At 39.4% G+C, this 19,478-nt stretch overlaps 1 protein-coding gene across 2 annotated transcripts in view; it reads left to right on the top strand.

Moving 5' to 3' along the window:
* Positions 1–19,478, top strand: part of GADL1 (glutamate decarboxylase like 1) — a 161,589-nt gene that overhangs the window by 43,580 nt on the left and 98,531 nt on the right. For both annotated transcript variants that reach the window (XM_028518652.2, XM_036030558.1), the window contains 5 exons: positions 1,419–1,498; positions 1,621–1,675; positions 6,503–6,619; positions 11,359–11,423; positions 11,717–11,798. In XM_028518652.2, coding sequence (XP_028374453.2) covers positions 1,419–1,498; positions 1,621–1,675; positions 6,503–6,619; positions 11,359–11,423; positions 11,717–11,798 — 399 coding nt within the window. The remainder of the gene's footprint in view (positions 1–1,418; positions 1,499–1,620; positions 1,676–6,502; positions 6,620–11,358; positions 11,424–11,716; positions 11,799–19,478) is intronic.

Genomic DNA, 19,478 nt, shown 5'->3' on the forward strand with positions numbered 1-19,478 from the left:
AGGCATTTCGGATGGGTTCTACTTGATATTTGGAAATTAATTATCTGAGATGCCTTCATTTTTCCTGATGGTGTTATGTCTGCATTTATTTTTACAGAGTTAAAAAAAGAGAAAGCTTCCAATAACCTCTCTTGACAAAAGAAGGAAAAATTACCACATTTGAGGGAATATATCAAGTTAAATGTGAAGGCATGAATACTCTTAATGTATTCATACCTACGAATTAAATTACTAAGGTTTTTTTTTCGTACAATAATGTCCTTTAGCACCCTCATTTTTCTGGCATGAAAAAGAATTAATTGACCACCTGTCCACACTAATGTATAAAGACTGACATCTCCAATGTCTGAATGCCAGTTATTTTATAGGCTCTATGTAGTAGGGTAAAAAGGCTCAACAATCTAAAGCATACACTACTTTTTCCAATAAGAAATAGATGAGACCTAATTCCAGAGCCATTAGCCTCATTCGTGCCAGGGCTGAATAGCATAATGTGTCCATAAATTATGATTACTTTTGTTAAGATTTTAAGCCACATTCCTGTGTGTTTAATTTCAGTCTTGCGTTCCGTATTAAACAAGATCAGTCAAGTGTCAAACTGCATTTATAACCCATTGTTTGCTTTTGAAAAATAATGAAATTCTCATGTGATTTGTGATGACAACTTTTGAGAGTCTTACTCACTCCTGAGAGGGTTTTACTGAGTCTTATTAGTACCACGAAGGGAAATTTCCTCAATGGAATCAAGAACAATAGCCTCCACCACCAAGTTTGTTCTGTATGCCAGGCTCTGTGCTGAGCCCTTTGCATATGTTAACCCACTTTTTTTATATACTCACTAAAGGACATGCTCATTGATTTTAGAGAGAGAAGAAGGGAGGGAGGGAGAGGGAGAGAGAGAGAGAGAGAGAGAGAGAGAGGGACTGATGTGAGGGAGAAACACTGATCACTGCTTCTCGAATGCGCCCCAACCAGTGACCAAACCCACAACCCAGGCATGTGCTCTGACTGGGAATCGAACCTGCACCCTTTGGTCTATGGGACAACACTCCAACGAACTAAACCACACTGGCCAGGGCCATATGCATTTAATTCTATGGTAAAGAAGACATAGGCATTGACATGCTCACTTTGTAAATTAGCAAACTGGGGATTAAGGAGTGTATGTTATTTGTTCACTTTCCATAGCTGTAATAGGGAAAACTTGGAATTAAATCCTGGTTTTTCTGACTCCAACCAAAGTCAGTGTTCTCAACTACTATACTAAGGAGCTCAGCTAAGTTACTTTTTTCTTTTATGCAATAATATTTTAAAGATTGGGCTCAGCCATATAACTTATATTCATTTAGACAATAAGCACTGGCTTTTCCTGCTGCGTATTCATGTCTCTTTCTTCCCCCTTGTCCCTTTGAATTTAGTGTCACTACTCCATGAAGAAGGCAGCCTCCTTTCTTGGGATTGGTACTGAGAATATTTGCTTTGTGGAAACAGATGGAAGGTAATGGGGACAGGATCCGGAAGCCTGGTGGGTGGAGGGGGAACTTCATACTTTAAAAAAAGCAGTGCCAGAGCGTGCTCACAGCTAAACATAACCAAAAGTCTCAAATCTGTGTCTCCTAGAGGTAAAATGATACCTGAGGAACTGGAGAAGCAAATCTGGCAAGCCAGAAAAAAGGTGAGAGGGGAGAGAGAAAAAAGAAGGAAAGAAAAGGTACACATGTCTCTGGGTGTGAGGGAGAGATTGCCAGGCAGGGAGTGCAAGCAGCCACACCCACTTCTGTGTGGGGGGGCAGAGCAGAGAGCTCGCTAGACTTAAAACAGGGTAACTTCTGTACAAGTGCTCTTTTTCCGGGGGCTTGGCTCTCCACGTTCTGTAGAGCTTCTTAGATGTTCTCATCCTCGGTGGCCAGAGCTTATGAAACCCTGACATCACCGAATTCAGGATTCTTGCCTCAAATTATCCCTAAAAGGCAAAGCCAGCCTCTCCAGCAGGGCCCCTGCAACTACGTTCCTACAAAATTGTGACTCTGAGAATCCTGCAGGTCAAACCCATTCTCTCTGGTTGCATTCAGAATGCTTCCTGACTTCTTGATCAACCTCTCCTCCCAGGGTGCTTCCACCCAGAGCCCATTCATAACCATCATCCTGTACTCGGTCTGGGGCTAGTATTTCAGCTCTGGCAGAATGTTCTCTCTTTCTTAGCTGCCAGGATGTGTTAAGCTGACATGCCTGTTGCTGGGGAAAGCAAGGCATGGCCGCGGTCACCTGCTACACTCTAGCTAGGGCTGGCCCAGACACCTGCTTTTTAGGTGTGTCTTTGTCTTGGTGCCAGCTATCTGGCTTCTTGGACCAAAAGCCTGCTGGCTTAGGTGTGCCTGCTTCTTCACTGCTTGGCTCCCATCCCACCACAGTCCTCATGGCTCAAGGGGCTTCAGACTATTTTCCCATAACTTTCCCACAGGTAGCCACAAAGTCAGGTGTGACTGCTGAACAATGAAAAGCCCAGGTTCTGAGCTGTGATGAACTATCTCTTTTTTCACAGGATTTCATACTCTAAGAAAAGATGGGTTCTTTTATTTTGATTATTTTTAAGTTTTGATATTATATTTCTGTTATTTTACTATTTGTATTTTAATCTTTTAAATAAAAGAGCATCCTAGATTATTGTATTTGGTTTAAAATTTTGTGCTTACAATTTTTGCCTTTACTGTGGATGTATTGTCAGCAGGTGTGTCCTTAGATCTATATTTGTCAGGGTTTTTTTTTTTTAACATTCCAGTGATGAGTGGATTTGAAGTTGCCTGGTGGTAGAGATTCCCAGGTTTCTTTGACTCGGGAACAATTCTGCCTGTTTGTTCTGCTGTAAACTACAGATATCAAATTATAGTTTTCTCTTTTTTAAAATCTAGTTCGATCTTTTTCTACAGAAATTGCTATCAAAAAGAACTTTTTTAATGTCATTAATGCTTGTTGGTGGGGAATATTGATTGTGCTTTTTGTATGGTTTATATGATTCACTCATTTATTCCTCTCCCCCTTCCTCTCTCTCTTTTTACCCTTCCTTCCTTCCTTCCTTCCTTCCTTCCTTCCTTCCTTTCTCCCCTTCCTTTCTTCTTTCAATTTGGAAATTTTAATTATGAAAATTTTCAAGTAAATATAAAACTAATATAATGAGCATTCATATACCCATTAATTGCAAAAGTCATATGCTCATGCTCTGTTCCGTTTCATCTATACCTCTCCCCTCCCACCACCACTTGATTAGTATGAAGCAAATCCCACATATCGTATCATTTGCTATAGAAGCATTTCAGTATGTCTACAAAAGAGGTACAGTCTCTCTTTTTTAATAATTAATACTATTATAAGAAATGATTTTTTGATATCATCAAATATCCACTCTGTATTAGATTTTCTCCCATTCCCTTTTTAAAAATTGTTTGTTTGTTTGAATAAGGATTCATAAAAGGTCTATGTGTTGCATTGGTAGATTCATCATATAAATCTTGTCTAATCTGTAGTTTCCCCCTCCTCTTTTTTTTTTTAACTCCTGCAATTGATCTGTTGAAGAAACCAAACCTTTTATCCCGGTAGTTTTCCACATTACGCATTTGTAGATGACATCATGAATTTGAGGCTCTAAGTGCTCCCCTCCTCTGTGCTACCCATCTGTTCTCTATATTTCTTGCAATTTGGCAGTTAGATCTTGAGACTGGGTAAAATTCAGATGGGATTTTTGCAAGGAATTATTCGTGGGCAAATTTTGCCCTCCCATCAGCAGATGTCTCGGGTCTCCCTCTGTGGCGCCATGGATTGGTGGGTTCCGGGACAGCCAGGTCACCCGTGACAGAGCTCTGCACAAGCCCGTCCCCTCCTGGGTTGTCCTGGCCAGATGATGGTTGTCTAGACCCAGTGTTTCATTCAGTGATGTTCTCATTGCTCCCATTCCTCATGCACTGATTGGCAGGCCTGCTACTCTAAAGGAGAAGGCCCCCTCCCCCTGTTTGGTTTCCCCAAGGGAACAGTTTTCACAGGCGAAGCAGGATAGCTGTTTTCCCCTTCCCCCTTATTTACTAATTTTCAGGCTAGTGAGTTAGTTGCCTAGCATCCCCTAAAGAGAGTCAAATCTATTTTTTTCTTTTTGTTTGGTATCATTAAGAACTCATGTTCTAGCGTCTTTGATGGGTTTTATTTTATCCCACTGCAGTCATCATTATTTTCATTATGTAAATGTTGGCTTGTTTGAACAAATGAAGTACACGAAACTGGCATATTCTGAAGTTGAGAACCTGTAAAGGGAAGTTTTTGAAAAGCAGAATTGCTTTAGGCACATTTAAAAATAGGGCAGTGGGGTACGTGTTGGCATGTCTCCTCAGTTTTCTTTCAAGTCAGTTAAAACTGTAGCCTGGATTCACCAAGGACAAACCCTGCATCCATTCTGAAATAATGATACCTGATGAACTAGTTTATTTTTTCCCAGTAGCTCCAGACCTGGCTGCTGCGTTTCAGGCTTTTAACTTGGATTGCTTCAGATGTAGGAAATGGTGAATCCACTTTTCTTCTGCTGGGATTCAATTCCCTGGCCAGCCACAATCCATTACAAATCTGTTGAGCAGCGACCTTTACTTGGTGGCGAAAACCACAGAGGCATCAGAGGTTCTGAAGTGCTTATGAAGAGATAAAACTGGTATAACCACTGCATATTTGAGAGAATTTTCGTGTGTGACTTTTGAAATGACAAACGTCCTTAGGGAAGACTGCTTATTGTCAGCACACCATCAATTCTGTTTCCGCTGAATTTTCTTATGAATCGCATGAGATGTGAGAAAGGAAAAATCTGGAAGGTTAAATCCAGACTGCAGAAATTTAATTTCAGGACTGATGCTTATAGCTAGATTGTTTTTTTTAAAAAAGGTGAGAAAGTCATTAATAAGTTATAATAGCTTGCAAAGGTGTTTTCTCACCACTGTCAGGATGTCATATAGTTTATGAGGAAAAACTCAACCGCTAAAGTCACCTTAAATGGTTTTAGTAAATTACTTGTCCTATTGCTTTTAATGATTGATGTAAATCTGGTCCCATTTCCTTTAGGTCGATGACATAATAAAGATAAGATCTGTTGGGAGTTGAGTGCAGGAAATAATTCTCAAAGCCCAGAGCTCCCTGGGACTCTGTCACCTACTGGCTCCACTCTAAGATGTGTTTGGGTGGCCTAGGTTACAGCTGTCACAACCCTCTGCCTAAATGACACATGGATTCATTGTGTACCATCAGTTTGATTCTGATGCATCTCAATTTTGAGATGGGGACCAAGTGCCCTAGCTCTGCCCTTCTTTCCACTCAGAGATGATATGTCTGTCAGTGGTCAGCGAAATTGGAGTGAGTCTGGTTCAGACGATACAACCACTTACAGTAAAATGGGACATACACGTATTTTGTAAGAACAACTGCGCTTCCAAAAAAACCGAGGGGAAAAAATGACTCCATCCCAAATGGAGGTACAAATGAATTTAATGGGCAGTAAACGTTCTTGCCACTTATTCCTTAGGTGCTCTAGAATCTTTGACTGCTTGTTGCTTCTCCACCCCACCCCCCGCCACCACCGCCTTTGTCTGAAAAATTTCCTTTGAGGCACTTCCAAATCCAGCAAGACATCTGTGCGGGCATGTGGGGATGGATCTATCAGAAACGGCCTCTCAGAGTCTCCTCTGCCTGGTTGCCATGAATTCCATGATGGGGCCAAGGTGCTGGCTGGCTTGGCTGGAATTACCATTCCTGTCTGCACCTGTCCTCCATGTCCCCTTTTCTCATTTCCCTCTGGCACCTGTTCACTCTGCAAGATGCAGCCATCAGCCTTAGGAGGAATAATCATGGAAGGGGTCAGGCAGGCTCCCTCCACTAGCGCATCGTAACAAATCTCTCTGTTGAGCACCTGTGTTGGAGAATGTATCTCAGTGAGGTTGCCTTATCCCCCCGATGCCAGATTTGTACCTGAGTACATTCTTTGTTTTGTAACTGCACTCACTTCAAGAGGAGACAGACACACAGGCCTGCGTGGTTTGTCCCTGGAGCTGCTTGCCTTCCAAACATTCCTTTTTATGTTGGGGAAGGGTAGCAGCGTTGGCACTCTGGAGGCGCAATGACTGTCCCCAAGGAGAAGTTAGGAATCACGCCAAATGCCAGTTTGCCGATGCAGATGAGGCTACTTTCTACCCGGGAAAGCTAAGAACAGAAAATGCTATAGAAAGAAAAGGAGACTAAAAATACTGCGCTGGGACAAAGGGCTAATATTGTCATAATGTTTTCTTAGTTTCCCTAACCTATTTATAACATACAGCTATATAGTAGAAAAGTTTAGGAACATTCACTGAATTAATGATGATCTCCAAAGAAACCAAATAAATATCTGGATATAGTACAAGCTTTATAATTTACCAACCTATTATTACAGGACAAATTAGAGGTGATGGTGGCAATTCTTATGTGTGGGTCCTTCTCACAGGGAGCAGCACCCTTTCTTGTCTGCGCCACCTCGGGTACAACTGTGCTGGGCGCGTTTGACCCTCTGGATGAAATAGCTGATGTCTGCGAGAAGCACGGCCTCTGGCTTCATGTGGATGTAAGTTCACCTGCATGTCCCCATCTGTTCAACTTTCTGGTCTTGTGATCCTCAGAAGCTGGATGAGAAGTCCCCAATGACTTTTATATAAATTTCTAATCAGGGGAAATTACAATGTCGTTCTGGGTAAGGTATAAAGAAGAATGGTCTAAAACGATGTACATTTCCAGGTTTCTGGATTGCATTTTATTTCCTCTTCTGTCATGTGCCGTTTCGCGGGTCCCTTGAATCTCCTGTCATTGAGGCAGCATGATGTGGGGGACGCCTTTGCACCATGGAGCCGAGGGACTTTGACTTTCAGATTCGAGCTGGCCTGCTTTTCACTGTGACCTCAGCCCTCTGGGCTTTGGTTTCTTCGTTGGTAGCGAGAAATGGCTGATGTGGTCCTTAAATTATTTTCTAGCTTAAACATTATATGACACCAACCAGCCAGAAAATGCAAAACGCTGAACTACGTAATTTCATGCTCTAATTAAAGCGGGTTTTATATAGATCTAGTATAGGTAATTACCTGAGAGGGACAGGGATAACATATTTTTTCATAATTTTTTACTTAAAGAGTTGGTGTTTTTTTCTAATTAATTGTGTGAATCCTGGGGTTGTTTATAATAATTTTTTCCTTAATTAAAGGTAACTTTTAAAATTCTGTTTATCTAATGTTAAAAGGTTGAGCTCAGCCAGCTATAAAAGCTCGTTGAGCATTTTGGTTTTCTCTTTTTGTGTGTGTGAAATCGGGAGCTAATTAGTTTGATTCAACCCAGTTGAAGGGACTGTTGAACATGCTGATGAAACTGGAGGGAATCTTCCTCTGGTAAGTGAATGCTTCATAGCCTCCTTATCAGACAGAAAGGAAAGGACAATATTTTTTATTTGTTCAGTGGAAGGTAACTGAGCATTTGGAGACTATACATACACTTAATTTTATAGTTTGGTTGATTTTATGCTTTCAAAGTAAAGCACCCAGGTATGATATGCAGAGATCTTTTTTTAGCAACTCAAGGCTTTTATTAAAAGTATGCTAATGTATGGTAAAAGCAGCATTAATATAAATTCACCAGAGTTACAGGCTCTATTAGTATGCTGGTGGCAATATTTCAGGTAGGTTATTTGTGACTTCTTTAAATGGAATTGTAATACTTGTATCTGTTTATATTTCAACTTATATCTTACTGATTCTTATAAACTTAGAACCATAATAATACATTATGTCCTAAAAGAAAATATGAGGTGAGTTCTTCTATAACTGTGGAAATAAGGGGGAAAAATAAAATACATCAGCATTTACAGTAGAAAATTCTACTCTCATAAAAAACATTGACTATGGATTATATAGTTTATATAAAATAGTAGCTATAGCAGTTTCTAAATTGGAAGAGATTTATGGGGCTTAGAGAGAATTATGATTTGTAGGTATGAATAAAAACCTCTCTAGGTTTCTAAAAAGTAAAGGTTGAATTTTGGAAGGAAACACTTCTATAAGGAAAAATGTAAGCCACACAAATTATTCTACTTACCCATAATGAATGCCTGTAGTATTAGGTTAAATTGGACAACAGTTTATTTGACCTATTAAAGAAATTAGCTCTACCATGGAGACGCTGTTCATCCATTTTTCAATATTGCAGGCATTGAATCTGTTGATAAAATTTCATATGGAAGCATGTAGCTATTTTACCTTTTTATTCTATGCACAGTTTATTAATTTTAAAGGTTAAGAATTAACAAAATTGCCATAATTACTTTGACCTTTGGGAAATAGTCTAAATCATATTTTAAAGATACTTTAAATTATTAAAAACTGGTATTTGCTTTTTTGAAAAAAATGTAATTCTGATTACTTATTCCCCTGGGTTTTACAAAAAACCAAGTTGCCCTGCATATGAACCACAATTTATTAATTCTAAGACACACTTAGAATTTTTAACATGTCTGCGATTGGTATGCTGATACCATTTTTTTTCTTTATTAATGGTAACCAAAAATAGTGACTCCTACATTTGATAGGGTCTTAAATTTGGTTAATTGCAGTGCATTTTTAACTGCTGAATAAGGAACACTCTAGTTTTGTTGACATTTTTTGCCTCCAGTTCTCTTATTCTTCCATGAGAGCGCATTATTATTTTAGCGTCTGCCTCCAAACAGGATGTCAGGGGCTGGTTCAGCTCTTCTCCAAAGCAGCGGCTGTGGCTGCTGCAAAGCCTCCCACTCCCAGCAGAGCTTCCCAAAGTCTCTCACCTACTCTTCACTCCCAGTGCCGGAGTGGGAGTAAACATTGCATGTAAATTCATGGGCTTTACATGCTGTTGGATGTCATCTCTACCCCTGCCTCCACCTTCCTTTCAGGATTGGTCCTACTGTTCCTTTATTACCTAAGTAATTAAAGAAACAAAAAGTAAGTAAAATGGTAAATGTGGTGCCTAACATATAGCAATAGCTCAATAAATGCTGGTCTTTATTGAGATGGAAAACCAAGCTCCTTCATCATATAGGGGATCCGTTTGATGCTTTTGCAAATTTTGGCATCAGAATTTAGAAAGTGAAGCAAATAGAAGTAGGCATACATTGTTTTGCTCCTTTAAGCTTTTCTGAGGAATAAGTTTGTGGGTCAGCTGTTCCTAACCCACCCAACCACCCTGTAAACCAGTGAACTAAAGCCTTGAAAGAATGCATGTGATTTGAAAACTTCAATTCAGCTCATTAGGATTGGGAGAATATCATTTACTTCAGGGCAGAGGGCGGAAAGAGGAAGCAGAGGGTAGTGCAGGAGACACGAAGCAGTGTGAGTGTAGCATGTGAGGCAGGTGGAAAGAGTAAGAGAGAAAATGGGTGTGTCTGAATTTTATTGTCCCCAATTGTCACCGTGATTGTCACTGGTAGGTTCTCAATGAAGTTGGGGATAAAAGGCTTGAGAAAAGTAGGCAATTTAGTGTTTAGGGTGGGTCATAGAAGTAAGAGAACATCATATGTAAGTCATCTTAATGTTTGTGAAGGTCAAGATCTCAAAATCCAGAACTGGAGATCCTCAGTAGGCTAGGATAAAGATTTCCTAGATGCTGAAGGCAGTTGCCTCTGTATCTCAGCCTTAATCAGACATGGTCCATTGGGAATGCCAGTGGGGAAAGGGTGCAGCAGGAAGGGGACTTGACCGACAGCCCCAAGTCATGAATCCTGTAATTGGGAATTCTTTGGGCTTTGCATGCATACTACCTTCAGTTTGCAAACCTTTGGAACCCCGTGGGGTTGTTGGGGACTGTAGTCCATGGAAGCAGGGTTGGAACTAAGGAGACACAAGTGAGGTTCCTAGGACTCAAATGAAAGAGGAATTCACTCTGAGGGCCCAGCAAGAGCTGGACTCTGAGAGTGTGTGCCTTCTTAACTTGTGCATCCTAGGGGACACACTCACTGTGGAGTTCCACCCCTGAAGAAGAGAGCTGTTTTAAAGTGGGATTTAGGGCCATGCCTTATTATTCAGCAGAGGGCTCAGATTTTGCAATACTCTGAGGATCATGGAGACATCTCATTTCTTTCACCTTCCACATCAGTGGTACACACAATCTTACCACCTCTTTCTACATGATCTTGGGGCTTCCTTATCCTTTTAAATTCTATAGCCTTAAATAGGATAGCCTATATCCTAGGCAGTCTCTAAACTCATCTCCTGCGCATAGTACTTTCATCATCCTCCATTAACCATGCTGCACTCTACCATGTGGCTGACTGGTTACTTTCCCTAAGTGATGATGCTACTGTCAAAAAGGTCTGGTTTTTATTACCTGCGAGACCTTGGAGAGCTTACCTACAACTTCTGAACATTAGTTTTTTCTATTAAAAAATCGAAGTGACAATAATTCCATTCTCAATGCAATGTTGTGCCAGGTAAATAGCCTTGGCGAGCATACAGCGGAGCCCAGGACAGTCCCCTCATATTTCCTCACCGCAATTGCCCTTCACTGCCCTACAAATTAAACTCAGAAGATTGCTCAGTCTCAAGAACCAAACTGACTCTCTTATTCCTCATATTGATTCTTCCTCCCTCCCTTCTAGACTTATTGACTGTGGGGTTTCCTTTCTTCTCCTTATTCTCAGGTCCCTCTCCTCTGCTCGTATTTACCTTTCCAATGAATAACTTCATTAAGTCCCAGGTTTTCTTTCTCCCACTCTCACTTTTTTTTTTTGATTTGCAAATATATTTGAAAGTTGTTTGGCTGAAAAGATCTCATTTTTCAATAATAGGATCCATTTCCACCTTGCTAAAGCTAGTTTGGCTATGAATTTCTATATCCCCTTCTATCCTCCTTGTCAAGCACATGCCACATTGATTCTGCAGAATGCCAGCCCTTAGACCCAGACTCATGATCAGCATCAGTACCTTGTGTATGGTGGAATCTGGGCATTGTTAGGATATTGTCTGTTTTAGATTATGAGATCTGAGACGGGATAGACTGTGTCTTTTAAACCTTTCAACCACATGCAACTCAACAGGTTAATATAACAATTTCTTTGCGATGTGTGGATTTAAATCCGAAGGGTTAATGGGAGTTGTTTGTTGTGATGAGAGGCTCTGATTGCCTGAGTGGAACCAGTGATCAGATTTTCCTGGGATACAAATTGGTTAACATCAACTTAAAACAAAATAGCAAGATAGAGTGAGGTGGTCGTTCAGGGTTTTCTAGAACAATTGGCTGGTGATCAAATCACATGGAAATAACACTGTCTTGCTTATGTAACTTTCTCAACAGGCTTCTTGGGGTGGCTCAGCTCTGATGTCCAGGAAGCACCGCAGGCTTCTGCATGGCATCCACAGGTAAATGTAGCTTCCAGATGCAGTGTCTCTCGTTTAGGCATGGAAAACCTTTGGGACTTTGCCCACTTAAGTAACATTCTGAAAATGGACAAAAGAAAAGTAATTGCTTTACTTGAAGAAAAAATAGAACCCCAAACTCCCAAACTCCCTAGAGTACTCCAACAAGGAACCCTGTTGAGCATTATCTTGGGTATAAGTACGGAATGTGTGTTGCGGATGGTAGAATTCTTTTCTCCAGCAGAAACTAATGGGTCCCCTTGCTACTCTGCCCTTTTCTGTGTTTTATATAACAGAGCTGATTCCGTGGCCTGGAACCCCCACAAGATGCTGATGGCAGGAGTTCAGTGCTGTGCTCTCCTTGTCAAAGACAAATCTGTGAGTTTTTTCTTTTACGGCCTTGGGGCATTGGGAAGGGTTAAATTACAGGGCTTGCAGAAAATCTATTTTTGCTTATATTTTGGTGCTTTGGGCCAGATACAGGTAAAGGTCTTTGGTAAATATTGATGGCATCAGAAGGAGAGATAAATAGGCTCAGATGAAAGAGCTAGTGATTCTGCTCAGGTAATTTTGTAGATTTGATTTAGGTATTATGTAATCTCATTACTGCAAAATGGTTCCTCTCACTGTCATTTGGATTATATTTTAAAAATCAGTTTTAAACACTGCCAAGATTTTTTTTCTCCTTGATTAAGTCTGGGATTTAAGTTCTCTTGAAACTTCTGCTCGCTAAGAAAGTGGAACAGATGTGTGTCATACATTAAATTGAATGCTTAATATGCGTAGCTGGGGCTTAACAGCCCGATTATATGGGAAGATGTTAGTTCAGGGCTCATCATCGAACACTGATTTATTAGAGGCTCGTCTGTCTCCAGTGGTCGGTAATCAGCTTCTTTCGGAATATTGGGGAGAGCTGAAAACTCATCTGGATTACTGGGAGACAAGGGGGAAAGGAGTTGCCGAGCTGCTTCTTGGCTAGAGGTGTAAACTCTTGTTTTCTGTGGGTTAAATAAGGATCCTTGTGGGAAGTTGCCCAGGCTGGGAAGTGCCACTTCATTCTTAGAAATGCCTCCTCAAGATCTGTGTGCAGCATGTGGGTGATCTTTCTCAGCCATCTGTTTACATTTTTTTCCCTTAGGGGACTCCCTTTGCCAATGCTAAAGTCATTTTCTCTTTTTAAGGAATTTTATTTCAAATGAAAACCGTGTTGAAGATTTGAAACCTAGAGCTGCATGTGTGGATAGTTACACCTCCCTTTAAAGAAAAAAAAAATGTGGTACTGTGTGTGTGTGTCGGTGCCCTTTGTGTTTTGGGATGACCAAGTAGAACGGCCATCAGAAACTACAAACAGATTCTGCGTCTGTAGATAGAGACACTCTTGGGAATATGAGACTATTCCTTAATGTTTTATTAGGCTGGCTACCATCGACTGACTGTATTCAATTCCAAGGAACTATTTTTCATTTAAGTTTTTAAGTTGTGGGGTGACAACGACATGTTATAACTGAAAAGATAGTTTGAGATTATTATATTATTTGTGAACAAAAGGACATACTCAACTTGAACATAGTTACATATTTAAGACAAGACAGAGTTTGGGAGTAAACCCAGGATTTCTTTTGGTCTAGATATGAAGACAAAGATATCTCAAGCATCCCTTTATGTCCCGGGCATTTTCTATCAGCTTTCCCCCTAATGAACCAATCTGAATGACATTTGTATCTGGTGGTGTGCTGCTCTCAAGAGTGGAAAATTTAGACCAAAAATTTTAGGGCGAATCTCTTAAATAATTTTCAAGCTTCTATACATTTTTCTTTTTGAATGTTATTTGAGTGATTTAGCCAAGAATTGATTTACGTTTATGTACTTGAAGCAATTTAAAATTTTCTGGATCATCTAACTCTATAACAGAGGTTAAAATTGTATTTTTTTTAAAAAAGAATTTATTCCTGGATCTCAATAAAAACAATTGTACCCATGTCTACTCACCTGGCAAGAATGAAGAGGTTAGAAAAATTGCATTCATTGGGCAAAGAATTGAGCACTTTCAAAAGTTGCATTTTTTTTTTTGGATGAAAGACTGTTTTCAAATTAACCGGAATGGGGAGTTGGAACATGAGATAATGAGATATGACAATCAGCTTAAAAAGCTTTGTGTTGGCAGTTTTCTCTCTCCTTTGTATGTGTTTTCTGCCTCTGTTGTCCTTTTGTATTCATTTATTCATTCATTCTACCAACACTAACTGATATCCTATATAAGCTGGGCACTGAGCTTATAAAACAGACGTGCCTCCCATAGTCGAAAGTGTGTCATCTCACAGAGGAGACAGTGAACAAAATATACCGATTTAATTCTTTAATTCCTATTTTGATACGTACTCTGAAGAAGGTGTCAGACACTGTTGATTCTGTAGCCATTCCAAACCCCTTCCCTGCTGTCTCCCCAAACTCATCTCACCAGTCTCCCTTGTAGTTAACAGTCACCACGTGACACTGACACAGCCAATATGATATAAGGGAAATGTGATGGGGACTTTTGAGAAAAGTTGTACTTTTTGCGAGAGGTGATACAAACAAGAGGAGAGCACTCTTCCCCCTTCCCTACCTTGAAAGTGGTTGTGTCACCACGGTTCGAAATGCAGGAGAGATAGAGGTGGGTGGAGCCAAATGCTCTGATCCAAATGCCTTGATTTGGAGCTGCAGGACAGGTGGGCTGAGTCCAAGTGGAACGCAGCAGCAGAGGGAGGCAGGAATGGGGCTTTTAAAAGAAAATGCTTGGGGTTGAGGGTGAATAAGGGAGGGGTTGGTTTCTTGTTCTTTTGGACTGTTGCCACAGAGTTTCAGGACGTGAGTCAGGACAGTGGGTTAGGTAAAGGGCCAGGCTGTTCCCAGGTGCAGGAAGGTCAGTCTGATGGCCGGCCATTGTGGCTGATGCCAGATATCTATTGTGCAAGATGGGGGGAAGTTTTAATTAAGCCTCGAAAGGTGGCCTGACGCTTTCAACAACATGATGCATGAAGTTCTCTGACCTTGTAATCATAGACAATGAATGACGCCTAAATGAAAAGTGAGCATGTGCAGAATGGCAGAGTAAAAAGTGGAAAAGTCTTGGTCTTGGATGGTGATTCTGCAATGTTGCGTTAACCCTGGAAGTGCCTATTTTCAGACTTTTTGTGATATGAGGTAATTAAATGTCTTTATTGCTGAAACTACTTCCATTGGGTAATCTGTTACTTGCAGCCAAATACACTTCTATCTGATATGGAGAATAGTATGCTACTCTGAGAATACATAGTAGGAAGGTCTGAAATACCCCAATGGAAAAAACATCATGCTCAGAGTCCAAAAGAGAAATGTCCTTTTACATTTTAGATACTGAAAGAAGTCCACTGTTGTTGGAGCACAGGGAATAATGCTAAGACTGGCATGGGGGATAGGACTAAAAGATTAGGCAGTGGATAAAACACGCAGGATCTTAGAAACCATTTTCATGATTTTAGACTTAATCTTCTAAACAATGGAAAAAAATTTTAAAGATTTTATTTATGTATTTTGAGAGAGGGGAAGGGAAGGAGAAAAAGAGGGAGAGAAATATCAATGTGTAGTTGCCTCTCACACTGCCCCCCACTGGGGACCTGGCCCGCAACACAGGCATGTGCCCAAACTGAGAATCAAACTGGCAAGCCCTTGGTTTGCAGGCCCACACTCAATCCACTGAGCTACACCAGCCAGGGCAAAACAATGGAAGAATTTTAAAACTAGGGAGTAATTTGAAAAGATGTTCATTTAAAACAATGAATTGGAAGGTGGGCAGGAGTAAATACAAGAATAAATAAAGGCTTGCAGTATCTAAGGAAGAATTGGTAGTAGAGGAGATGGAATAATGTGGTGAAATTTAAGATATGTTTTGGCTATCAATGAAACAGGGCTGAATTACCATTTGTACATGGGAGATGCGAAAGAAGCAAGTGTCATTGTTGGCTTTCTGATTAATGATACACCAATTGAGTGCATGGTTCTATTTAGGGAGATGGGAATTGCTAAAGGATGAGAAGATCTGAAAGTGAAATATCTTGATTTTAGCACTGGCTCTGTTGAATTTCAGATTCCTATGTGCTATTCAGATGGAGATGTCATGTAAGCAGTTGACACATGGATCCAAAGTTAGAAAAACAGTTGTAGGCTAGAGGAGTATATTAGGGAAGTGTTGAGATGTAGATGATTTTGGAGATCATAGGCGTGGGATAGACTGCCTTAGGAGGAACTTTGGAGTCAGAAAAGTAGAAGACAGAAGAGCTTAGCCCTGAAGAATGTCAGAGGCTAAAGATTGGATTGAAGAAGAACTCACAGTGAAGAGTTGGAATGGCTAAGGGGGTGGTGGGAAGATCAGGGAAGAGTGATGCTAACACAGTTGAGAGAAGAGTATCATGAGTATGAATGACTGTCATCCTTTGTGGCAAAGCTTAAATATTCCTTCTTAAGGGGTCCCAGGCTCCACAAAGTAAACTGGCATCTCCCCATTATTTGTTCTCTGACCCTGTTCCCTTCCTCCGAAGTACTCACCATGATTTGTAGTTATGATTTCTCATGTACCCATTTTCCCTCCCCCTAGAATGTAGGCTATATGAGGATGGGAACTATGGTATGATATTCACCACTGTATTTACTGCCTGTAGCAAGTTTTTACTGAACAAGGAAAAACATAAAAATTTGTTGAAAAACTTAGTGAATAAATAAATCAACAGTCCTCTGAAATAACTACCTTCTTGCCAACAGTAACTAAAGAGTTTCCCATTTCTCCCCTACCCCAAATTATTCCTTTTGAGAGCTCTGATTAAACAATGATTAAAATTACAGTTGATGAGCTTTATTGCCTAGGCCCTTACACAGGCTTGAGCATGCCCCCAGCAGTAACTGATGAATAGTGATTTTAATTTGGACTTTCTTCTCCAGTTAATGGAAGAGGATAACTCCAGTTAAAGAAAGCAAATTACTTAGTAAATATGCTCCTGTTAAGGGAAAAACTAATTCCCTAATTTGTATCCACAAAGCCCTTACATTCACAATGACGCTTTCTTGACTGACTAGCTGGTGGTGTTTTGCATTTTTAATTTCCTGTGTTCGCAAAGAAGACTGCTGTAGAAACAAAGCGAAGCTGTTGCTCTTGAAATGTACTATCGCTAACCCTCTTTGCATCATAGAGATAAAAAGCAAATCAGGGATTTAAAAAAACATTTTTTGATTATAAATAGGTTGAGTTCAGATGTAGATGCTGGATCTACGTGGCTGTTTTGGATCCATGACAACTTTGATGCTTTGATCTAAAATAAAAGGCAATATATTCTTAGAATGAGTTGCATGGGTGTAGGGAAATCTCAATATTGGCATTTTGATTTTTAGAGTTTGTTAGAAAGACTTTTAGTTTTTATGCAACCTAGCAGATACATGAGAACGTGAACCCTGCTAGTCAGATGACTTTTTGAGTATGGATTATTCCTCTCCATTTGTACCTACCATTATCCAATATTAATTCACAAGGACTTCTTGTTTAACCTATCAGCTACAGACTATTTAAGGGATTTTTTTTTTAAAAGAGAGACTATTGATACTATGAATTTTTTAAATTATGTCCATTTTTATAGGTTTATTTCAGATGTAATGCATGTTTATTATAGGCAAGTCAGAAAATTTAAATATGGAGAAAGATGAAGAAAAAGAGATATAGCATACATAGCTGAAGATAGCCTTCAATATATTTTCTTATGCAAATATACATGTAAGTATATCCATATGTACACATATCTAATCTAAAGAAAACTGGTAACATATTTTGCTTTTAACATGCTTTTTCTGTTGAACAAAACTGAACATTGTTCCACGTCAGTGTTCATTGCATACATTTCTAATAGCTGCATAGTATTCTATAGTTTTGATGTACTATAACTAACTTGGCCACCCCAATTAGATTGTTTTAATTTTTGGCTATTATAGGTTCAACTGCTATCTTTGAGGCTGAATATTTGTGCACATTCTTTAGTATTTCTTTGGAATAAATTCCTGGAAGTAGGAGATTTCTGATCATCTTTCATGATACTATTGTGATGCTTGTTTCCTAATTTTCCTTCTAGAAACTTTGTGTAACTTTTCCATCTAGAAAGTTGCATAACTTTTTAACTGAGTATGAATGTGTGTGTGTGTGTGTTATGGGGTCCCCTTTGATATTACAGGGGTGTTTAGCTTTGTTAATTTAGTCATTTGCACACCCACACTTACAGACACGCATGTAAATACTTTTCTTCTACTTTTATCTATTGACCTATTTTACCTCCTTCTCAGGGATCTTCTTTGAATAGAGGTATTGACATGCAATTCTGGGCTACCTAGGTTTAAAATAATAAGATGGAAAAAAAGAGTTAAGCTTGCAACTCTTTTCCTTTCATCTTCATTCTAGAGAAGGCTAGGAATGTAGTCCCTGGTTTTTCTTTAGGAGAAGGAGCAGCAGGAAGTAGAAGAGTGGGAGATTCATTCAATACCATTGAATCGAATACAGTGCAGTCGGGCACTGCAGTGCAAAGAGAAAAGAAGAAAAAGAGACCAACGCCATTTCCCACGTGGTCCCCCAGTAGAAGGCAGAGAAATTTCACCAGAATACCACACCTGAAAAAAAGGTGCTATCGCTCAGTCCATTTAAAGTTCTATTCAGAATGATAATTGATATTGCAAATGACAACTATGAATGCCATTTAAAAATGAACAAGACAAGATTTATCAGAGAACTGTAACAAACTACATCTGCTTTTGTGTGGGTTTCTTTTTCTAGCTTTTGTTTTTCCTCATGGAGTTCCTATAGAAATGCCACTATTTGGTTTGAAAGTATTGAACAATCTGATTATAAAAATTTTTTTTGCCTGCCGGAGAATACTCATGATCTCATAAATTTCTTTGAATGATAGCTTCCTATCTAATGGAGCAAAAAAGGAAGGAGATATACATTTAAAACTGATTAGAAAGAAGAAGCATTTGACTTGTAGAAGGGACATTACTCTCTTGTGGTTGATAACTGTTGTGGCTGAGAAAATTTTTCTTAGACTTTTCAATAAGGTTGAGAAGTACGTAAGACTGGCAGAACTGGTCAAGTTCATGGTTAGCAAATAGCCCTTTTCTTTTTTTAATTCCTGTTTTTAAGTTGTAATAAACAAATGTTAATTTTATTTTCATGAAGGCTTTTGGAAATTTGTACATACACATATTTATATGCATGCATCACATTAAATAAAACCTCACATGGTGTCATTGGCAATAATGAATATTCCTATTATGTCTGCTTTTTTTCTGCATGAGGTAAAGAGATACAATAATTATTGTTTGAGTTACACATGTTTGAAATCCATGATGTCTTTTTCCACTAAATGAAATAAGAAAATTAGAGTTTAGGGTTTATTTGTTGTTACTGAAATTGTCATTAATTTTAACAAGGGGATTTATACTTTGTTTTGGATCCATGCCCATATTAAATCCTTTGTGAACTATGGCTCCAAGAGGTGTGTTATTGCATAATTATTATTACACTCCTTGATTTCAATTAATAGTTATCATCTTGTCATAAATAGGCACAAGTCCCAGTGTAGGACCTATTCCACGGCTCTCTTAATCATCTGTGTAGTAGATTCTGTGCTACTGGAGGGCAGAAGGGAACTTACTCATTGCTGTAGACCACCTGTTTAGTATAAAGCCTGACACTTGAGTAATGCTCCATAAAAATGTTTCCTGAAATGACCTTTGTGTCTTTTTCCAAAGCATCCAATTTTAATGTATTTCAAATTTGTTACCTGCAGTATGAAGTAGTAGTTTCATTATAATTGCAACCAGCTCTCTTTCAAAGTCTCAAAAAGATCCCTTCTCGCTAGTAGGTTAAGAATTTGTTTGTGAGTGGTGTAGGAATTATTTGTTTTATCCATATGGCATGATATAGCCATTGCCTCCTCACATCTCCCATTTCACTTTGGCTCTTTAAAAAAAAAAGCCTTTACTCTACACCGTGCCAACATTTGGCCTTTT

Source organism: Phyllostomus discolor, chromosome 7 (genome assembly GCF_004126475.2).
Source record: "Phyllostomus discolor isolate MPI-MPIP mPhyDis1 chromosome 7, mPhyDis1.pri.v3, whole genome shotgun sequence".
In the NCBI taxonomy this organism is placed as follows: Eukaryota; Metazoa; Chordata; class Mammalia; order Chiroptera; family Phyllostomidae; genus Phyllostomus; species Phyllostomus discolor.